At 40.3% G+C, this 21,975-nt stretch overlaps 1 protein-coding gene across 3 annotated transcripts in view; it reads right to left on the minus strand.

The window, feature by feature from the left end:
- Nucleotides 1-6,687: 6,687 nt before the first annotated feature.
- The window catches only part of NUP160 (nucleoporin 160), a gene marked incomplete at its 5' end in the record, with an annotated part of 54,598 nt that continues 39,310 nt past the window's right edge, over nt 6,688-21,975 (minus strand). For 2 of the 3 annotated variants that reach the window (XM_082659746.1, XM_082659747.1), the window contains 13 exons: nt 6,688-7,790; nt 8,253-8,357; nt 8,793-8,918; nt 10,584-10,725; nt 11,350-11,451; nt 12,421-12,544; nt 12,721-12,831; nt 13,613-13,673; nt 15,035-15,195; nt 19,073-19,178; nt 19,267-19,363; nt 19,458-19,552; nt 19,652-19,747. In XM_082659746.1, the coding sequence (XP_082515872.1) occupies nt 7,701-7,790; nt 8,253-8,357; nt 8,793-8,918; nt 10,584-10,725; nt 11,350-11,451; nt 12,421-12,544; nt 12,721-12,831; nt 13,613-13,673; nt 15,035-15,195; nt 19,073-19,178; nt 19,267-19,363; nt 19,458-19,552; nt 19,652-19,747 (1,416 nt within the window). In that variant the 3' untranslated portion in view covers nt 6,688-7,700. The remainder of the gene's footprint in view (nt 7,791-8,252; nt 8,358-8,792; nt 8,919-10,583; nt 10,726-11,349; nt 11,452-12,420; nt 12,545-12,720; nt 12,832-13,612; nt 13,674-15,034; nt 15,196-19,072; nt 19,179-19,266; nt 19,364-19,457; nt 19,553-19,651; nt 19,748-21,975) is intronic. The other variant, XM_082659745.1, reaches the window with a different exon arrangement.

The raw sequence follows: 21,975 nt of genomic DNA on the forward strand, positions 1-21,975 counted from the left end.
GGGCGTTCGGCGCGACGCTACGTAATCAATATTCATACACTGCGACACCGCCTCCTAGAAGGATCCGCTTTTAACCGGCGGAGCGTGCGCCCGCGCAAGCGCCTTGGGCCCCGTACACTCTTCTGGCTCCTCCCCCGGGGGGGAAGGAGGACTTTACCCACGGGGCTAGACGATTGGCTGTTTTGACACATTGAAGAACCCGGTAGCCAATGGACAAGGAAAAAGGGTCAGAGTCAAGCGAATAGTACGGAAGGATGTGAGTTTAGACTTGCTTCCAATTACGTCAGGCTCCACCCATGCGGTTTTTGCGGAGTCTTTTCTCTACCGTCTTGTCCTCCATTTTGTACCCGTTCTTGCCTATGTGTTTCTTGTCGTTTGTCGTCCAGGAAGCTGTGCTGCTTTCCAGGCCCTTTCCCAAGTTTCGCCCTGATTATTGTGGCTTACTTTGGATATAACATTGAACATTAGGTAAAATAGTAGGTCTTTTATGGTTTTGTGAAGTTTTTCTTGGGGCACAAAGATGACGTCTCATCGTGTGGCTTATCAAGTGGAAAAATATCACGACATAGTGCATACGAGGGTAGAGCCTAAATTGTGATGGGATACAGGAGCCTTCCCAACGTGGCCGCTTTCATAGATTTATCTTCCTTTAGCACTCTCCTCTCCCCTGTCCCATTCTGGAGCCAGCCACTCGGAGCGGTTCTCTCACCTTTATTCCTTCACGCTAGTTGGAAAAACTACGGCATCGTGTGGCAAAATTATTTTCCTTCCTCAAGACCCGTTGCAGGCATAACATCTCTGAACCTTTTATCTCAATGCTGAGCCCCTCCCTAGCAACTTGACTTACCGTTGATACTCGTCTCCCACTTCTAAATTGAGTTTAAGAAATCCAGTGGTATATTTTTGGCCGCACCTCCCACCAGGGATTGAACCCACGCCCCCTACATTGGAAGCTCAGAGACTTAACCACTGGACAGCCAGGGAGGTCCCCAGTGGTATATATTTTTATATTCCCAGCGCTCACTCAGTTCTTGCTAGAGCATGCTAATAATATGTAACATTTATTGACGACTTACTATGTGTCAGGTACCGTCTAAGGACTTTATATGTAGAATTGCATTTGATTCTCACAACTTTATAGGGTAGATATCATTATTCCTAATTTATAGATCATATTCTTCATTTATAGATGAACCCTTAAATTGGTTGCTGAGTGCAAAAGCCATGAAAGCAGTGACTTGTCTGTTTTGTTCCCAGTATTGAAATGCACTTTCTGGAACACAAGCACTCAGTTTTTGAATGAATATAGTGCTTGAATATATACAAACTAGAAATAAGTAGCAAGAGTTCTTTCCTTTTCTTACCTATGGGAGGAATATCTGGATTAGAGTGGTTTGAGATTAGACTCCCAAGACTTCTGAAAAATTAACAGCTAGAAGCAGGGGAGAATATGCTGTTTTGAAGCTGTCACCAATGATTTCTTTCTCTCTTCCTTTCTTTTTTTGATTTATTTATTAAAAGAAGTAGTTGATACACAGTAGTTGTACATAGGAGTTTTGAAGCCAAACATCTGGATTCAAAACTCAACCCCAGCACCTTCCAGATGTGATTGCTATGACAAGTTTCTTTTTTTAAAACATTTATTTCATTTATTTTTGGCTGTGTTGGGTCTTCGTTGCTGCACACGGGCTTTCTCTAGTTGTGGTGCGCAGGCTTCTCATTGCGGTGGCTTCACTTGTTGCAGAGCATGGGCTCTAGGCGTGCGGGCTCAGTAGTTGTGGCTCTTGGGTTCTAGAGCACAGGCTCAGTAGTTGGGGTGCACGGCTTAGCTGCTCTGCGGCATGTGGGATCTTCCTGGACCAGGGCTCGAACCCATGCTTCCTGCATTGGCAGGCAGATTCTTAACCACTGTGCCACCAGGGAAGCCCTCTCACAAGTTTCTTAACATCCCTAAACTTGTTTCTGCAACTGTAAAATGTTAGTGATAGTATCCATAGAGTTGTTGTGAAGTTTAAATTACATCATAGTTTTAAGCTCTTTGTAATGCAGCCAGGAACAAAATAAGCAATTATTCTATAGTAGCTATTATTACTACTAATGAGCATTTTGTTTACATGAAAGTCCAGATCCTATTATAAAACTGGCTGTAAACAAGTGAGATTATGAGCTAAACCACAATGCATAGAAATGTGAAAGGCTGTTTTCCTTGGGGGAAATTTATATTTTTGGAGGTAGCTCTTAATGTTTGTAGCCAGGGTTCTCGACCCCAGCTGTTTAGAGAACCATCTGGAGGGTATTAAAGCAATATAAGAATCTGAATCAGGGCTGAGAGTGCAGGGCTCATATCAATTTTATTTTAAAAAGCTCTTTATTTTAATGCTTAGCCAGGGTTGAGAACCACTGGCTTTAGAGACATGTTTTACTGTTTTTGGCCTCAGAGAAGGTATTAGGATCTGAACCAAGAATGGACAAATCATGGCTAAATTACGCCTGCTTTTTATTTATTTATTTAAAAAAATTTTTTTTTGGCTGTGCAGCATGGCATGTGGGATCTTACTTCCCCCAACCAGGGATTGAACACACGCCCCTGTAGTGGAAGCATGGTGTCTTAACCACTGTACCACTGGGGAAATCCCAGGCCTACCTTTTAAAGGGTTGAACAAACAAAACAAAAGAATGTCTGACAGAGGACTGCCCTGGTGGTGCCGTGGTTAAGAATCCACCTGCCAATGCAGGGGACATGGGTCCAAGCCCTGGTTCGGGAAGATCCCACATGCCGTGGAGCAGCTAAGCCCATGTGCCACGGCTACTGAGCCCACATGCTGCAACTACTGAAGCCCGTGTGCTCTGGGGACAGCGTGCTGCAACAACTGAGCCCGTGTGCTTCAACTACTGAAGACCTTGCACCTAGAGCCTGTGCTCCATAACAAGAGAAGCCACTGCAATGGGAAGGCTGTGCACTGCAACGAAGATCCAACACAGCCAAAAAAAAAAAAAAAAAAAAATCCTGTGATAAACCATGATGGTAAAGAGTAAAAAAAAGATTGTGTATATGTATGTTTATATATATGTATGTATGTATAACTGAATCACTTTGCTGTGTAGCGGTAATTAACACAACATTGTAAATCTATTATACTTCAATAAGTAATCAATTAAAAAAAAGAATATGTGACAGAGAACTGTGTAGACTATAAAACCTAAACTACTTATCTGGCTTTTTTTTTTTTTTTACGTCTCCACACAGGGTGAGTAAACATGGTCAGTCACTCCCTTTAAAGAAAAATTAGGCCTGCTCTTTGATTGCCGGGGACCTAAACAGCTCTGGAATTAGTAAAATCAAATTATCAGAGCTTACATTTGACAAGTGAAACCTGGGAAGAACAATCATTTAAATAAACATGCATTTTCAAATATATTTAGTTATAATCACGACTGGTGGGCGATGTCTTTACTCTGTATTTGATGTTAATTTCAAAAGCCAACCTTCCTAATCCATATTAAAGCTCTGGCTTTTGGAACTTCAACATGAGATATGCTGCAGAGGAAGACTGTCCACAGAAATCCCAGCTTCAGCAGTGTAGAATGAAGTTTTAGGGTTGTGTGTGTTAATTCATCTAAATTTTATCATGTAAGAAATTAATAAACTGAAACCTCAGACTTCCCTGGTGGCGCAGTGGTGAAGAATCTGCCTGCCAATGCAGGGGACACAGGTTCGAGCCCTGGTCCGGGAAGATCCCACATGCCGCGGAGCAACTAAGCCCATGCGCCACAACTACTGAGTCTGCATGCCACAACTACTGAAGTCCGTGTGCCTAGAGCCCGTGCTCTGCAACAAGAGAAGCCACCGCAATAAGAATTGGCTCACCGCAATGAAGAGTAGCCCCCGCTCGCCACAACTAGAGAAAACCCAACGCAGCCAAAAATAAATAAATGTAAAAAAAAAAAAAAAAAAAAGGAAAACTCAATTAAATAGTCTTGGGAGACTACGACTGGGAGCTCTCATGCCCTGGGATGATAGCAGAGCTCAATAGGAAGAAAACTCTTCTTTCCTAGCAAGGACTCAGCCAATGAAAAGCCAAGTGCTTTGTTTACTATAGCTCTCCCAACTCCCCCCCCCTTCCTCGCTCCTTCCCTTGCCCTGGGGGGACTTGCACATGGCATGCCTTGGTTGCAAGACCCTGGATTGCAATTGTCTGATGATTCCGAATAAATCTATCTTTGCTGGAGAAATAACTGGCAGTATATATTTTTTAGGTCAACAGTCATTATTGTCTCACTCCCAACTGGGTGTACTTTGATCAATTCAATTCTGGGGATAAGCCCCAGGAGGTAACAATCAGGTTTAAGGGCTCAGTCCCACACAAGACTGCCCTTACTACAGAAGCCAGCTCCACATGAGGTCCCCATGCCACTCACACTTCTTTCTGGCTATAATATCAGGGGTTCCCACGACCTCCTCACATTTTTGAATTCTCTAGAAGCATTCACAGAACTCAGGAAAGCACTATACTTATGATTCCAGTTTTATTATAAAGGACACAAGGTGAGGGACTTCCCTGGTGGTCCAGTGGTTGGGACTCTGCGTTCCCAATGCAGGGGGCCCAGGTTCAATCCCGATCAGGGAGCTGGATCCCACATGCTGCAACTAAAAGATCCTGAACGCGGCAATGAGGATTCCACATACCACAACTAAGACCCAGCGCAGCCAAATATTTATTTAAAAAAAAAGATACAAGGTGAGGTGTGGGAGGGAGCACAGAGCTCCCATGCTGTCTCTCTGTGGAGTCCTCATGTCACCCTCCCAACACATTAATGTGTTCTCCAACCAGGAAGCTCTATTCAGCCTTGGTGTCCAGTTTTTACTGGGACTTGATTACATAGGCATGGTTGATTGACTCACTGGCCACTGTGACTGTGAGTGAACTCAATCTCAAGCCCCCTGCCCTGTCCTTCTGGCCCAAAGTTCTAACCCTATATTCACCATCACAGGGTGGGTCTTCCTGGGGACTAGCCCTATCCTGAAGCTATCTAAGGGCCCCCCTGCCAAGAGTCACCTTATTAGCATAACAAAGACTTCTTTCACTCAGGAAACTACAAGGGTTCTATAATCTCTATGCCAGGAATAGGGGAAAAAGATCAGATATACTCTTTATTATACCACATTATTTGACCTTGTGTGTTTCATGGAAGTTCATTTAAACCATGAAGCCTCATTTACTGGAAGAAATACCTACTTTTAGTCTCTAGAAACTGGCATAAGTCATTTGAACAATAAATGTCTTTTGATGTTGGAGTTCTGTGCAGACACAGGAAGGTATATTCTTGTGGCTTAGGGTTAATGATGAGCCGATTATATTAAAAAATAATGCAGGACTATCTTTGTTTTTAGGTACAAAATTGGAAAGAGCTGTGAAGATTAAAAGAAATGTAAGTGCCGTGGAGCAACTAGGCCCGTGAGCCACAACTACTGAGCCTGCGCGTCTGGAGCCTGTGCTCCGCAACAAGAGAGGCCGCGACAGTGAGAGGCCTGCGCACCGCGATGAAGAGTGGCCCCTGCTCGCCGCAACTAAAGCCCTTGCACAGAAACGAAAACCCACCACAGCCAAAAATAGATAAATAAATAAATAAAATTAAAAAAAACAAATGTTAGAATTTTCTATAATATATACTGTGTTCTAGTAGAAAATAAAAGTATTATTAGGTTGAGGTAAATTAGGTTAATTCTGTTACCTAGAACGTGTTCACTGATGAGTGGCTCTGTAGAACAAATGAGCTTTCTTAGATCACAAAAATCATAGCAATAAACTTGGTAAGAATGGTCAATATGAAACTCCGTGTGCCATAAACTCTATTATTAACAGAAATGGTACCTACTTTTATTGTCACAGGCTGGAAAGGTGTAACCTTACTAGTTACATTATGCTAAATTATTTAAGAACTATGAAGTTTTCCTCCAAGAGTCACACCTTTATTTAATGGTAGTTAAGCACTAAAAAAGAAGGGACCCCTTTTAATAGCAATTTGTAATCAGGAAATTGCCAGAGTTGGAAAACACAAGGAAAGACGATGCTATTAATACATCACATGGTCCAGAAAACGAAACTGCGGACTCAAAGTGATGAGAAAAGTGAAGTGAAAGAATGTGGACACCTTTTTTCTGTTCTGGTTGGATTTCAAAGTGAGGAAGGTGGAAGAAAATTGACAGAAGAGCTGGGCTGGCTCCAGCATGAGTTCTAGGTCTTGAACTAAAATAGTGAGGACAGGAAAAGCTGGTCAGTGTCTTATGAACTGCCACCATGGAAACCACTGCTTTGCTCAACAATGCAAATGAACAGCTTTCTGCAACAGGGCCAGTCTTGAGCTACTTCTTATCTTTCAGAAATGGCTACAAGAGGGTTTGACATTTTTCAGGCTGTAGGTTATCATCCATTAGTCACTCATGAAAATATATCAAGTGAGGATACATATTTTGTGAAAGCTTTCTCTTGGTTATATATGTATATACAGGTCTAAATATATTTCTCGCTACAGTTGTAAGCCACAAGTTTATGGAGCTGGAAAGGCAAGACATCTTGTGGCCCCTAATTGCATCAAACACTTCGCATTAATCGTGGCAGAGATAATGTGAAGAAAGAGTCACATACCGCAGTATCTACCAATAACAGTACCACAGGGAAACTCACATTGTTATTTAAAATATATAATGTAAATATGGTATTGACATAAAAATTAAATGCTTATGAACAACTCAAGAAAGATCAAAGGGCATATAAGCAAGTACTATACAGATGGTTTCCTTAAAAGATAAATTTTAATATACAGAATAAAATTCAAGAGTTTATTTTTTCATGTCCCCCCGAATTTGTGGCCACGAATGCCTCTGAATCTGAAGAGGAAAGTTTATATTTTGGTCCAATACGTTATTAGACTGCCTGTATGATCAAGTCCGGCTTGATTATCATAAACCATAGAGGTTAATGGAATTTACTTTGAAAATGTATTACTTTTACAGATGATAAATTTTCAATTTTTTCTTAGCTAAGAGTTTATTCCACTTTAGCCTCAGAACCAGATTCAAGATATCTTCCTTAAAAAAAAAAAAAGATATCTTCCTTAACAGCTGGTCATCACGTTAGGCTTAATCTAGGCAAATTACTTAATACCTTATTGGAGATCATAAAAAAACTCCACAATAAATAATGAAAAGGGTATGCAAAATCATTAGCCTCTGTTTGCAATACAGAAAATACATGTCAGTTCTGGACCAAAATAATTCCATTGAAATACAAAAAGTGATAGGGAAGAATGAAAGGATTTGCAGTGACTGCTTTTGGTGGTCAGCTACAACGAACCAACAACCATCAGCTGTTTTGGAAAGTGTAGGTGGGTTTTAATTTTCAGATAAAGAATGTCTTCGGTAGTTTAAAAAAATATAAACTCTAAAAAAGCTTGTGAATCATATACAAAAGCAGCTGTCTGAGACCAAGGCTGAAAACCAGAAACTGTGTGTTAGCACCACCAGCAAGCACAGGTCCTGTGACTCATCTGCCCTTCTTTCTTGTGCAGAATGCAGACTTGACTGTTGTACACATCATTTACAGGTATAAAAACCGGCCTGGAGTACAGGTTTCCTGTTGGGTAAAGTCTTAAGCCCTAAGAGGCACCAAGCAGTTCCAAAGGCTGGGCAACCATCCAGATCACAAGTTCCGACGATATAATAAATCCCGTGTTGCCTTATCAACTTTTTGCTGGTAGTCCTCCAATTTGTCAAGTATTTTCTGGGACAGCTGTAGGAGAAAAGAAGGAATCATTGGAGAATAGGTCAAGGACTGAAAAAGACTAAAGTTATCAATCACTTTGACTTCAGCAACCAGATTTCCCCTAATAAAGTTGTGAGCCATTGTGCTTAATTTAACCACCATTCAGTATAGGAGTCTGCTCTGTGACTCCACTGATATAACTGGACTTTTCTGCTATATACAATACTCCAACCCTGTTTCCCTAACGAATTTCTAAATATGCAAATCATACCAGTATTTTTAATAAAAGCTTTATTAGCTCTCTTCCCAGAACCAGAGAGGTTATATCTGACTTAACTAATCATCTCATAAAGGGATTGGGCAGCATGTGAAGGGCAATAAATGGCTTCTGCCCTCTCCTTAATCCTTGAGAACCAGAAAAGCAAGCTTTAAGGTGTAACTGCTAACGCAAAGGCTTATATAAAATGCCCCAGGAGAGGGTTTACTCACTGCAATGTTGTGACTGTTGGCACTGTTCTCTCCCAGAGCCTGCAGAAGCTGATCAATGGAAGAGTATGGGAGCCACACCATTGGAGCTGTTGCAGACAGTGGAAACTGGAAAGAAAAATACCTATTATTTGAAGAAAATCTGAAAAGTGGACCATTTCTTCTGGGTAGCTACTTCCACAGGATTCGATAACATGAAATGCTTTACTTGTTTTCACAACAAGAAATTGTGTGTGTATGCATGCATGTGCGCACACACACGTGTGCACACGGTACATGACTGGAACCCCGCATCTCTTTTCAACTGGGGAACTGGTCCTTTTCTTAGTTAAATCAAATGTATTTTTAAATTCATATCATCTTTTATCTTAAAGTAGGGCTAAGGCTGATTAGGGATAAACACACTCAACAAAACTCTTCTCTAAATTGTCAATGAATGATACTATTTCCAGTCTGAAATTTAGATGTAAATTATCTGAAAAAACTTTGGAAAAGGAAAGTGTGGTAATACAGAATTAAAAGGAAATGTGGATACAAGCCTACCTCAATTCCAAAGTACTGATGTCCTTTTCCCAATACAGCATCCACATATTCTGAAACCAAATCCACAGCTTCTTCTAAAAGGTCATAGTTTAAGTAGAGACGGAGCAACTCAGCAGCATCAACCTTCTGTAAAAAGTTAGTGATTAAGAACACTTACCAATTTCCATCTTACCTGGGCATGGACCAAAGGATGTTGAGTGTCTGATTCCCTGGCATTTATACTTTTCATTATAAATAAACAAACACCTTGGTTTACTTATCTTGGGATGAGGGTCGGATTCCCAAGAGCCCAGTTACCTCTGCGCACCTTGTGAGGCCCTTTCTGTTAAGTGGCCTTCCTCACCTGTTCTGTGATCTAAGACACATTTTAATTCTTTCCTAATTCGTTTCCACAGTAGTAAGTCAACAAACCTTCCCAGAAATGCTGAATACCAGAGATAACATAGTCACATTAATTCTCAGAAACATACGAATGACAAATGAGAAAGAAGTTAAAAGAACCACCAACTTTAAATGCTTGAATTACATTTGTATTTAACTCAGGGTGAGAGAAAAGTGATACAGCCTCAGTTTGGAAGGCCTCTCCTAATTATGTCAATTATGTCAATTATGCTTTCTATATTCTGATTTGATCACAGTCTTAACTTTTACCATCTTAGCTGCTTTCTCTACTTTCTAACTTAAAAAAATTGGTTAACTTTCTTAAGCTTTATATTCTCTTTTCCTATTGTGCCCAATGTATTTCAGGTACAGTAGTTCTCAAACTTAGCATGCATCAAATCAAATCATGACCTTGTTAAAATATAGATCCTGGATCCCAACTCCAAGGTAATTTGATTCTGTAAGTCTGGGATGGAGCTCAGGAATCTATATTTTGAAGAAGCCCACCATCAAAATAATTTAATGCAGGTGGCCCAAGGACCCAATTTTGACAGAAACTGAAAGAAACACTGTTGTAGAATGTAGTGGAATAACTGAGGACATGGAAAGGAGATGTGACCCATAAGCCCCCCGCCCGGCAAACCGGGGGCCTGCGAAGAAGCATTGGGTGCTTTGGGCACTGACCCATGAGATGTCCTCAGTATAATCAGAGTGGTGGGAATGCAAGGAAATGTCCTTGTGCTACTTCAGTATAATCAAAATAATGGTGGGAACCTTGTGCTGCTTTTGCGCTCAAGGACGAAGCACGGCATGTTTTCAAGAAAGCCCATTATTGCTTGTATAATCAATAGAAACATATGTTGCTGCTTTGGCATTTCTGGAATGTTAAGAAAATAAGTCTTAAAATGTAAACCTAGATAATGCTTTAATAAAAGCTACCACAGCAGGACAGACGGCGCTGTTTTGCCTGAGCGAGCGGCAGCCCTCTGCTGCTGTGCTTCCGCACAATTCATCTCGTGTGACGAGCTTGCTTTCGGCCCTGTCCTAAGATAAACTACAACAGTAGACTTTGAAAAGAATTCCACTCACTCCTGTGAATTTTTTGAGTAATGAATAGTGAATGCTGTGTTCCATATATACTCATTGTTCTAAATACACACTCATTGTTCAGTGAGCACACAAGCATGCATTAACTTAATCACCAACACGGAGAACTTTAAATCTAAACACCCAGTACTTCACAGGACTGAAGTAAACTGTTTTTAGCTAAGACTGAGAAGCTGTAAGTATATAAGTCGGTATATTTCCATAAATTGGTCACTCTATCTTTTCCTTTTTAATCATCTCATGAAGTTATTCAGGACGATAAAGAACAGGTTCTTACTCTCTATAAGTTAAGATACCACTTACCTTATAACTGTTTATAAGCCAGTTAGGCAGAGGCACTCCATGAGACAAGAGCTTGTTGATTACACAGTGGTGATATAAGTTATTCTGGACTTTGTACTTTTCCAGGTAAGTTGATAATAGCCTCCATGCTTCATCTGTAGCACTTGATAAAAGGAGAAAGGACTTTGAGTTCCAGATTCTTAATAGATAATTATAGTACCATTCAAAACATGTATTTACATGGAAAAAATCTTTATAGACACTCACAACAGAATTGATAATACAGCTAAATGACAACTAACATTATTAGGGCCAATGTGACTTAGGGGTGGTACTAGAAACTAGATGACTTGGATTCTTGTATTTCCCAATAACCACATATTAACTCAACTAAACAATTCACTTTACTTGTTTGTTCCAGATTTCTAAAACAAGGAAATTGGCTCAGACCACTATTTCCAAACCTGATCAAGCATTAGAATCATGCAGTAGTTCTGATTTAGAAGATGAGGGTGATATCTTGTAATCTGTACTTTGATAGTAATTCTGGTGTTAATTTAGGGTTTGAAAAATAATGTCAGAAGACTTCAAGACTGTAAAATGCTATAATTCTAAAGTGCTAAGCTGCATAATACAAATTATAAATGCAATTCAGGAAAGGGAAGTTTACTGAGGGTTAGGGTTGTTAGAGAAGGATTCTGAAGACACTAAAGTACATTCAGGTAGACACTGGGGAAGGATATGGAGGGTAAGCCCTTGCAGGGTTGGATGAAGACTAGGGCTATACCTAGACTCCTTAGTGGTGATGACTGATGAGAGCTGATTGGCTGCTAGCCAGGCCCAGGCTTCTGCTTGGGCTGCCTCTCCTCCAAACTGCAATTTGATGCATCTGCAATGAAAATGGTTCCACACAGAGTAAACTAATTTGCTGAAAAGCACCACATTATTTTGCTACTGAAACTGGAGACGAGATGACAACTTTAGCTCTAGTCTATTACTAAATTCACCCTGGGTACTGGCTCTTCCCTCTCCTCACAGCCACACAACTGGATGACCCACAAGGCCATTAATAAGTGTTGAGATTATTTACTTACAAGAGAAAATTGATGATGAAATTCTGATGGTGGGCTTCCCTGGTGGCGCAGTGGTTAAGAATCTGCCTGCCAATGCAGGGGACATGGGTTCGAGCCCTGGTCCGGGAAGATCCCACATGCCGCGGAGCAACTAAGCCCGTGCGCCACAACTACTGAGCCTGCGCTCTAGAGCCTGGAAGCCACAACTACTGAGCCCACGTGCCACAACTACTGAAGCCCGTGCGGCTAGAGCCCATGCTCTGCAACAAGAGAAGCTGCCACAATGAGAAGCCTGCTCACCGCAACGAAGAGTAGCCCCTGCTCGCTGCAACTAGAGAGAGAAAGCCCGCATGCAGGAAGGAAAATCCAACGCAGCCAAAAAAAAAAAAATCTGATGGTTTATTTCTAACTCACAAACAACTTGACTAATATTTAGGTATAATGTAACTTTAATAAGAAGTACTTTTTAACAATGTTTGCAGGGGCCACTAGATGTCCTAAAGGATTGAAGAGAACATATGCCTTATCTAAATGGACACCACTATTTAACCCAGGTTATCTACTGTCATGTGGCCATGTGGGCTCAGGAATGCCAGATCTGATTTCTCAAAGAAGCTATAAATCAAGATTAAAAAAAAAAAATCATTGTGTGTCTTACACAAAAACTGTTCTTTAAAGCAGCCTTGTAGGATACCGGCTCGTGTGACTACTGCTTCACACTAAGCAACAGCAGAGTATTTTTGCATTAGAAAATTAAGATTACTGAAAGACAATTGCATACATACTTGAAAGCAAGTCCCTCAAAGACTGGCATTAAGGGAAGCTTAAAAGTCTGGCAGAGTGCTATGGCAGTGTCAAAGAGGCCAGCCTGAACCAAGAGAGTGACCATCTCCTCTGCTGACGAACTTCCTGCGGAAATGGAAAAGAGCTATTTAGTGCACCCAACGGCATATGGAAATGAACTGAACCCAAAGACTGCTTCCTTGATGAATACCTCATAATAACAATGACATGCTTTAATACCCATCTAGTATACTATGTCCACTGCCCGGCCCTAAAATGTGCTGTTGGTGCTGAATGCCTACCTGCAACCGCGACTGCTGAGGGATCGTGCTGAGCTAGAGTGAGGCGAATGCGAGCCAAGGAACACTCTTTCTCCAGATCTTCTAGTTCCAGGATTTCAATTTGTCTATTTGCTATAAGCCAAAGAAAAACATTTTCAATTCCCAAAGTACAAAGGAAGTGGCTATTAGACTAACTCAACCTGTCAATTCCCACTAAAAATTAAGTAACATTCAGTTTTAATTTCATGAAGGTGGGGAGAAAACAAGGGGTTCAATAAAAGCTAACTTGAAAAATAAAGTAACATCCCGGTCTCACACTACAGCTGAGTCAAATCAAAGGACTCTAATGACAACAGCTGCAAATGAGGAGGCACTTGCAAGGCCTTTCACAAATAATTTCAATTAACTCTTACAACTGTGAAACACTGCTATCTCTATCAGTAAGAAAGGAGCATGCTCAAAGTGAGAGGCAGAATTAAAACCAACTGTGCCTGACTCTAGAACCCAGGCTCTTTAAGGAAGGAAATCATGCCTCCATGGTGATACCAAAGGAGCCTGATAAAAAAACGTTTGGTACTAAGCTGATTTAAAAACAACAAACAACAAATGCACACGCGCGCGCGCGCGCGCGCACACACACACACACACACACATTTTTAAGCATTTTCATTTCCCATACAGGCATACAAAGTTTCAAAGAGCTACCAGACAACGTTTAACAGAATATTGAAAACAAACTACCAAGCAGGAACTTTACAATATTTTAATAATATAACTACCATACATATACAATATACTACAATATAATTATACACAGTATTACAACTACTATCCAAAAAATAAATATAAATAATACTACTATAACAATATAATTGCTCTTCAGCAAAGAATCAGCATGAGATCCCTGACTCACTTGGGGCAGCTGTGCATTCTCCATCATGATTCCTCTTAGGGGATGCTCCAGGGCGATCATACTGAAAAGACAAAACAATAGATATAACTGTGAGAAACTAGGGTTTTTTTAAAAAATTAATTTTATTTTTTGGCTGCATCGTGTGGCATGTGGGATCTTAGTTCCCTGACCAGGGATTGAACTCATGCCCCTGTGGTGGAAGCGTGGAGTCTTAACCACTGGACCGCTGGGGAAGTCCCTGAAAAATGAGCATTTTATTTTCATATCATTTTTTTTGTGTGTGGGAACTTTTATTCTTTTTTCTATTTTATTCATTAAAAAAAATTTATTTATTTATTTTTGGCTGTGTTGGGTTTTTGTTTCTGTGCGAGGGCTTTTTCCAGTTGCGGTAAGCGGGGGCCACTCTTCATCGCGGTGCGCGGCCTCTCTTGTTGTGGAGCACAGGCTCCAGATGCGCAGGCTCAGTAGTTGTGGCTCATGGGCCCAGTTGCTCCACGGTATGTGGAATCTTTCCAGACCAGGGCTCGAACCCGTGTCCCCTGCATTGGCAGGCAGATTCTTAACCACTGTGCCACCAGGGAAGCCCCTCATTTTTAATATATACCCTTTTTTTTTTCATTAACTATGATCCAGAGCTTTCAGGCTTAAATTCTCTCAACGTAAATTATGTTTATTTCAACTAGCACAGCTCTTCTCACAAAAGTACTGTAACTACTAGACAAAGAAATGGAGTTGTTTGCCAACTTGGCTCACTTAGCTAAAATATGTTACTGAGTCCAAGGACACAGATTTGATCTCCATATAAACCACTTGACTTTCCTTGGTTTCAGAGTTACATTCTCTACCCATAACCCTGGGAAGAAGCATAGTACATTCAGGAACTATACAATACAAGTAGCTGGGAGTATATGACCCCATCAGCATGACAAAAAAAAAACACCTCACAGTTCGCCTCCCCTAAAATAGTAGCAATAGATTAAATTAACAAAAATGAATGAAATAAAAGCAGCTACCACTTACTGAGCACTTTCTGCAGGCCAGGCACTGTCACTGCTCTAAGCACTCTACATGAATTATCTCATTTAATACCTAAACAACCCTATAAGGTAGACATTATTATTGTCATCATCCCTATTTTATCCAAGAGGCTAACTGGACAGTAAAAGATTAAGTAATTTGCCTGAAGTTACGTTGTCTAACTCCAAAACCACTCTGTAATACTTATTCCTACAATAATTCTGAACTTGGAAACTAAAGGGGTAGTAACATGTAACAAATGAATTGCTACAAAAATATATTAAGTCCACAAATATCCCAGTGGAAATTTTAAATGAAATGAAGCAAAATGAGGTAATAGTTTTCAAAGGACCAAACCAAATAAATTAAATGATCCCCCAATTCCAGGATGGAAAGTTTTCATACCACTGCACCAGATGCTGGCTGAACAATCCATGCGTATTCTGGGCGAATAAGGCGTAAACAATTAATAGCAGCCAGATAACAGTTGCCTTGCTTCTCAAGTCCCCGGAGAGTTCGAACCTCTCTGCCAAGACGCATTCCGTACTCAAACATCACTGTGCCAGCTATAAGGCAATAATAGACATTACAATTTCAAAAATGTATCTCTTTAGAGATACACAGAGAGTTTGCCACACTTATCAAACATTAAAATTTAAAACAAAAATTGAGTTTAACTTAAAACCACAAAAAATCATGTGCTGGTGAGAATGTGGAAAAATTGGAACCCTTGTGTACTGCTGTAGGGAATGTAAACTGGTATAGCCACTACGGAAAACAGTACGGCAGTTCTTCAAAAAATTAAAAATAGAATTACCTTATAATTCATCAATTCCACTTTTGGGTATATACCACCCCCCCAAAAACAAACAAACGAACTGAAAGCAGAGTCTTGCAGAATTATTTGTACATCCTTGTTCCTAGCAGTATTATTCACAACAGGCAAAAGATGGAAACATCCAAGTTTCCAGAAAAATGTGATATATCCATACAATGGAATATTATAAATGCTGACACTTGCTACAACATGGATGAACCTTAAAGAGTTTATGCCAAGTGAAATAAGTCTGTCACAAAAGTCAAATACTATATGATTCTGGTAGCCAAATTTATAGACACAGAATAGAATGGTGGTTGCCAGGGGATGGGGGAGGAGGGAATGGGAAGTTGTTGTTTAAGGAGTATAGTTTCCATTTTGCAAGATGAAAATAATTCTGGAGACTGATTACGCAGTAATGTGAAGGTACTTAGCACTACTAAATACTTAAGAATGGTTAAGATAGTAAAGTTTATGTATATGTACTTCACCACCACCACCACCAAAAAAAAAAAATCCCCCAAACATCTAAAATGTTACTTTTGATGTTTAGATACTACGTTCCCAGAGAGTACAGAGAGCTAGTCTCAGCCATATTGTCACCTATTACCCACCCAGGATTTGGGTGCTCTGTCCAAATCATACTCATTTTTTTTTTTTTTGGCTATGCCATGTGGCATGTGGAATCTTAGTTCTCCGACCGGGGACTGAACCTGCACCCACTGTATTGGAAGTGTGGAGTCTTAACCACTGGACCACCAGGGAAGTCCCCCAAGGTCACAGACTCTTATTTTATTTTATTTTTTTAATAAATTTATTTATTTTTATTTTTGTCTGCGTTTGGTCTTTGTTGCCGCGCGCAGGCTTTCTCTAGTTGCGGCAAGCGGAGGCTACTCTTTGTTGCAGTACGTGGGCTTCTCATTGCAGTGGTTTCTCTTGTTGCGGAGCACAGGCTCTAGGCGTGCCGGCTTCAGTAGTTGTGGCACGTGGGCTCTAGAGCGCAGGCTCAGTAGTTGTGGTGCACGGGCTTAGCCACTCCGTGGCATGCGGGATCTTCCCAGACCAGGGCTCGAACCTGTGCCCCCTGCATTGGTGGGTGGATTCTTAACCACTGCTCCACCAGGGAAGTCCCAGACTCTTATTTTTATAATGCTTTAGTTACATAGGTTGAATGAAATATTGAAAAAACATTGTTCTGAGACAGCATGGGACTCCAGAAACTAAACAGATTTTAAAATTCCCTTTCAGTTTCCAAATCAAATCAAACTATTTTTCATCCCAACAAATATTTTGAGTGCCTGCAATATGTAAGACATTTTGTCAGAAAAACAGCCTTGCTCCAGAAAGACCTGAACGTTAATCTAGCTAAGCTGGTCTTAATCAGGTTGATGTAATGGATGTTGTCATTGTGAAAGTAGTAATATATCTTGAATCATCTATTTTTCCTTTCTTGCATTACTCAAAGAATATGCAGGACTTCCCTGGTGGCGCAGTGGTTAAGAATCTGCCTGCCAATGCAGGGGACACGTGTTTGAGCCCTGGTCTGGGAAGATCCACATGCCACAGAGCAACTTATTCCATGAGCCACAACTACTGAGCCTGCGTGACACAACTACTGAAGCCCATGCGCCTAGAGCCCGTGCTCCGCAATAAGAGAAGCCACTGCAATGAGAAGCCCATGCACTGCAATGAAGAGTAGCCCCTGCTCGCCGCAACTAGAGAAAGCCTGCGCAGCAATGAAGACCCAACGCAGCCAAAAATAAATAAATAAATTTATTAAAAAAAAAAAGAAAAAGAATACGTAAACATATTTTACCATTAGGAATATTAAGAACATGCCTATGAATTACTTCCATCCATTCTTCCCAATGAAAATGAGTAAGAAACCTAAGAAAAGACTCTGAGTGAAAATGGTATAAAAATGTTAGAGGTTCCAAAGGGTAACCACAATGGTCATCTTGTAAAATATGATCTTAAAACAGATATGTAATCCCTTTATTTTAGCTGACCTGATAATGACTTCATTGTCATCATACAAATCCAAATTTAGAAACGTTCTACAAAAATGACTGGCCTTTCTTCTTCAAATATATCAACGTCATCAAAGGCAAAGTAAGGCTAAAAGAATGCTCCAGATTAAAGGAGACTAAAGAGGACAATTAAATGCAAGATGTGATCCTAGATCAGGGGGTGAGGACAGTATGGGAGAAATGTACTATTAAAAAAAATCATTGGTCTTCCCTGGTGGTGCAGTGGTTAAGAATCTGCTGCCAATGCAGGGGATACGGGGTTGGGCCCTGCCCCAGGAAGGTCCCATATGCCGTGGAGCAAGTAACCCCATGCACCACAACTACTGAGCCTGCACTCTGAAGCCTGCAAGCCACAACAACTGAGCCCCGCACACCTAGAGTCCGTGCTCTGCAGCAAGAGAAGCCACGACAACAAGAGGCCCGCACTCGGCAACAAAGAGTAGCCCCTGCTCGTCACAACTAAAGAAAGTCCGTGCACAGCAATGAGGACCCAACACAGCCAAAAATAAATAAATTAAAAAAAAAAAAACCCATTATGTTTGGCCATATTTAAATGTGAATAGCACATAAGATAAGAGCACCACATTTACATTTAATTCACAAAATTAGTTACATGTTCTCAGTTTGATAATTGTATTGAGGTTATATAAGGAAATGTCCTTGAGATGCAAGTATTTATGTACTGAGACATGATGTCCACAACTTACTCTCAAAAGGATCAGCAAAAATAAGAGAAAAGAAAGGCCAAAAGCAAAATGGTACAGGAACTTAAAACCAGCCACAAGAATTCAAGGTGCCTTTAGTGAAATAACATTTCTTTTAAAATTAGATGGAATGGACTTCCCTGGTGGCCCAGTGGTTAAGAATCCGCCTGCCAATGCAGGGGACACGGGTTCAAGCCCTGGTCCGGGAAGATCCCACATGCCGCGGAGCAACTAAGCCAGTGCACCACAACTACTGAGCCTGTACTCTAGAGCCTTCAAGCCACAACTACTGAGCCAGTGCGCCACAACTAATGAAGCCTACACACCTAGAGCCCATGCTCTGCAACAAGAGAAGCCACCGCAGTGAGAAGCCTGAACACCACAATGAAGAGTAGCCCCTGCTCACCGCAACTAGAGAAAGCCCGTGGGCAGCAATGAAGACCCAATGCAGCCAAAAAAATAAAAAATAATAGTAAAAAATAAAATTAGATGGAAGATACACACAGAATGCCATCTAACTAGAAATGCCTCAAGAATGTTCTAGAATGGGAGAAGTGCCTTTTTTTTTGGCCGCGCTGAGTGGCTTGTGGGGATCTTAGTTCCCTGACCAGGGATTGAAACTGTGCCCTCGGCAGTGAAAGCGGGCAGTCCTAACCAGTGGACCACCAGGGAATTCACAAGAAGTGCCTATCTTTAGGGCGTACAGGTAATCCACAAAAAGGTGAAGCTAACCTCGAACTTAAACATAAGTTCCCCAAATGCCTGTAGAGAACACTTGTCCAATGGTAAAAATAAGGTAAAAATTACTAAGTCAAACAGATAATAGTTTTTGTAAGACACAATACAACTGATAAGGTTGCCTCCACAAAGACTGTACGCTTCAACTGCTCACCCTTCCGGTAATTGTGACGATAGATGTGGAAGGCATACAGAAGCTCATAGTAATTGTAAGTCATAAGGTCCACAGCTCTCGCACGTGATTCAATTATTCCCACAACCTAAAGGAGGCAATCAGATATCAAAGTTAGTAGCCAGCATGACAACCACCACAGCTATGTCCAGTCATCAGTGGATAAATAAAATTACCTCATTATGCAGATTCACATAGGGAAACTCTACAAGATCCTGTAGCTGTGAGCGTTCACAAAGAACTACCACCAGCTGCCGTAAACAATCTAACTGTCTAGAAGGAAAAGTGATATGAGGGTAAATTTTCTTAGTGGATTACACAGGGCTGGTAAATTGCCTCCTCTAAATAAGACTGTGAGATTGATTACCTGCTGGAATCAGGAATTTGGGTTAAGGCTTCATATGCGTGGCTATTGTGACCTAAATCCAAATGATGTTTGAAAATGCATGTCCTTAAAGTAGCCTAAGTATCAAACATAGGGAAAAAAAGAACAATAGAAATTAAAACACCACATCCATGATAAACCTCAAGGGCAATAACTAGATTACAGTTAGTCCTTACCTGACTTTTCCAGTCATCACCTGCTTCAGTTATTGCTGATGTAGCCAACTGAATAACCAGTTCAGGCAACCCAACGACATCGAGCAGACGCAAAACCTAAGGGGAAACAGAAGAAGAAATTTCCATTAATATTAACATGGTATAGTGCACTTCAAATTAGACTACGATTTAAAATCAATTAGAAAGATAAGTAGGTAAGATAAAGATTAAATCAAAGGTGCCGACAACAAGATGGACAAGATTATTTGGTTAACATTTAAGATTTTCCTTTAGATTCTACTGTTAAATAAGACACCTGTTGTAAAACCCTTTATTGGTCTTTTCTGTGCAGAGCTCTATCCTCAGTGTTTAGTACATAATAGGTTCTCAGTAAACGTTTGTTGAATGAGCAAATATAATTTCACTACTAACTTTTCCTACTAACTGTTTAGGTCACAGATGAATTTAAAGCCTAGTAAATTAGCATCATAGCCTTATAGAAACACTAAAGAGAATACATTAATGTCTGACATAACCCATTTCTAATACAACATAGGATAGTGCTCTTTAAACTTTTTTGATTGTCCACCCTATTGAGAATGTCTGAGTACACTCCCCAGACATTTACTTATACTATATACACACATTTCTAAAAAATATGTATAATAACACTTTCAAAATAGAAATTTCTTAAAGATGAAGATAAAGGTAGTTTAAAAATTATTATTTGTAGTTATTAGTACTTACTGATTATTTGCTTTTTTCTGCCTTATTAGCAGTATAAAAACATCTTTTTCTTCTGGATGCTTACAGTTTTGTTTTTTTTTTAAGGTTATACTTCTTAATGAAGTATAACATAGTTAGAAACGTACACAAATCCTAAGTACATAGCTGGCTGAACGTTCACAAAGTAAACATACCCATGTTCCCAGCAGCCAAGTTAAGAATTGTAACATACCAATACTCCAAAGCCCCCACATGACTCCTTCCAGCCACTACTGAATTTTATTAGTTTTGTTTTTAATTTCATGGAAACAGGATCTATAGTATTCTTTTGTGTGTGTGTGCCTACTTTTTTTTCTTTTTTAACAAAAAATAAATTTATTTATTTATTTACTTTTGGCTGCGTTGGGTCTTCGTTGCTGCACGCGGGCTCTCTCTAGTTGCCGCGAGTGGGGGCTACTCTTCATTGTGGTGTGCAGGCTTCTCACTGTGGTGGCTTCCCTTGTTGCAGAGCAGGGGCTCTAGGGTGCGCGGGCTTCTGTAGTTGTGGTGCACGGGCTTAGCTGCTCCACGGCATGTGGGATCTTCCCAGACCAGGGCTTGAACCCGTGTCTCCTGCATTGGCAGGTGGATTCTTAACCACTGTGCCACCAGGGAAGCCCTGTCTGCCTGCTTTTGCTTAACATGTTTGTAAGACTGATCTATGTTATTTCATTCAGCAATTCATTTCATTGCTGTGTTGTAGTCCATTGAAAGAATATACCATAATCCATTGATCCATTCTGTTAATGGATAGTTGGATTGTTTCTAGTACATGAATTTTATGACATGCTGCTTGGAACATACATACATATCTCTTTTAGTAAACATGTATATCTTTCCATATATATTTAGAATTGGAATTACTGGGTCAGAAGGCATGTCAAAGATTGGAGCCAGTAGGTAAAAAGTTTTCCAGAGTGGCTGTAACCAATTTATACTCCACCATAGGTGATCAGGATGCCTTGATTATTTGCATGGCTTCCTACTATCTTGAATTGACATTTTAATTCAAGGTACACTTAGTTAGATTTTAAAGTGGCATTCTTGAAAAGTTCAATTGTTTCTGGCTGATTCTCAGACCTGATTACAGACCGTCACTCTTTTTACCTTGCAATGTGGTTGATGAAGAGCCTATATCAAAAGTAGAAGTGCCAGCCCTATCTTATCCTAATTTGTTCGTATGCACTTTGTTAATATATTCAATCTGGCTGCTTCACAGGATTTTTTTTTTTTTTTTGGCCACACAATGCATGGGATGTGGGATCTTAGTTCCCCAACCAGGGATCGAACCCATGCCCCCTGCATCGGCAGCGTGGAGTCTTAACCACTGGACCACCAGGGAAGTCCCTTCACATGAGTTTTTAAAAGCCAAGTCCATACAGTGAAGGTGATTTTCATTATTTTAAAATTTTATTTATTTAATTGAAGTATAGTTGATTTACAATGTGTTAATTACTGCCGTACAGCAAAGTGATTCAGTTATACATATATACACATTCTTTTTTTTTTTTGGTGATTTTCATTAAAATTAAGCAATATAATGTGTAAATCAGCTTAACCAGGCAAACATACTGAAATCA

This window comes from Grampus griseus (assembly GCF_964374135.1).
Source record: "Grampus griseus genome assembly, chromosome: 8".
In the NCBI taxonomy this organism is placed as follows: domain Eukaryota; kingdom Metazoa; phylum Chordata; class Mammalia; order Artiodactyla; family Delphinidae; genus Grampus; species Grampus griseus.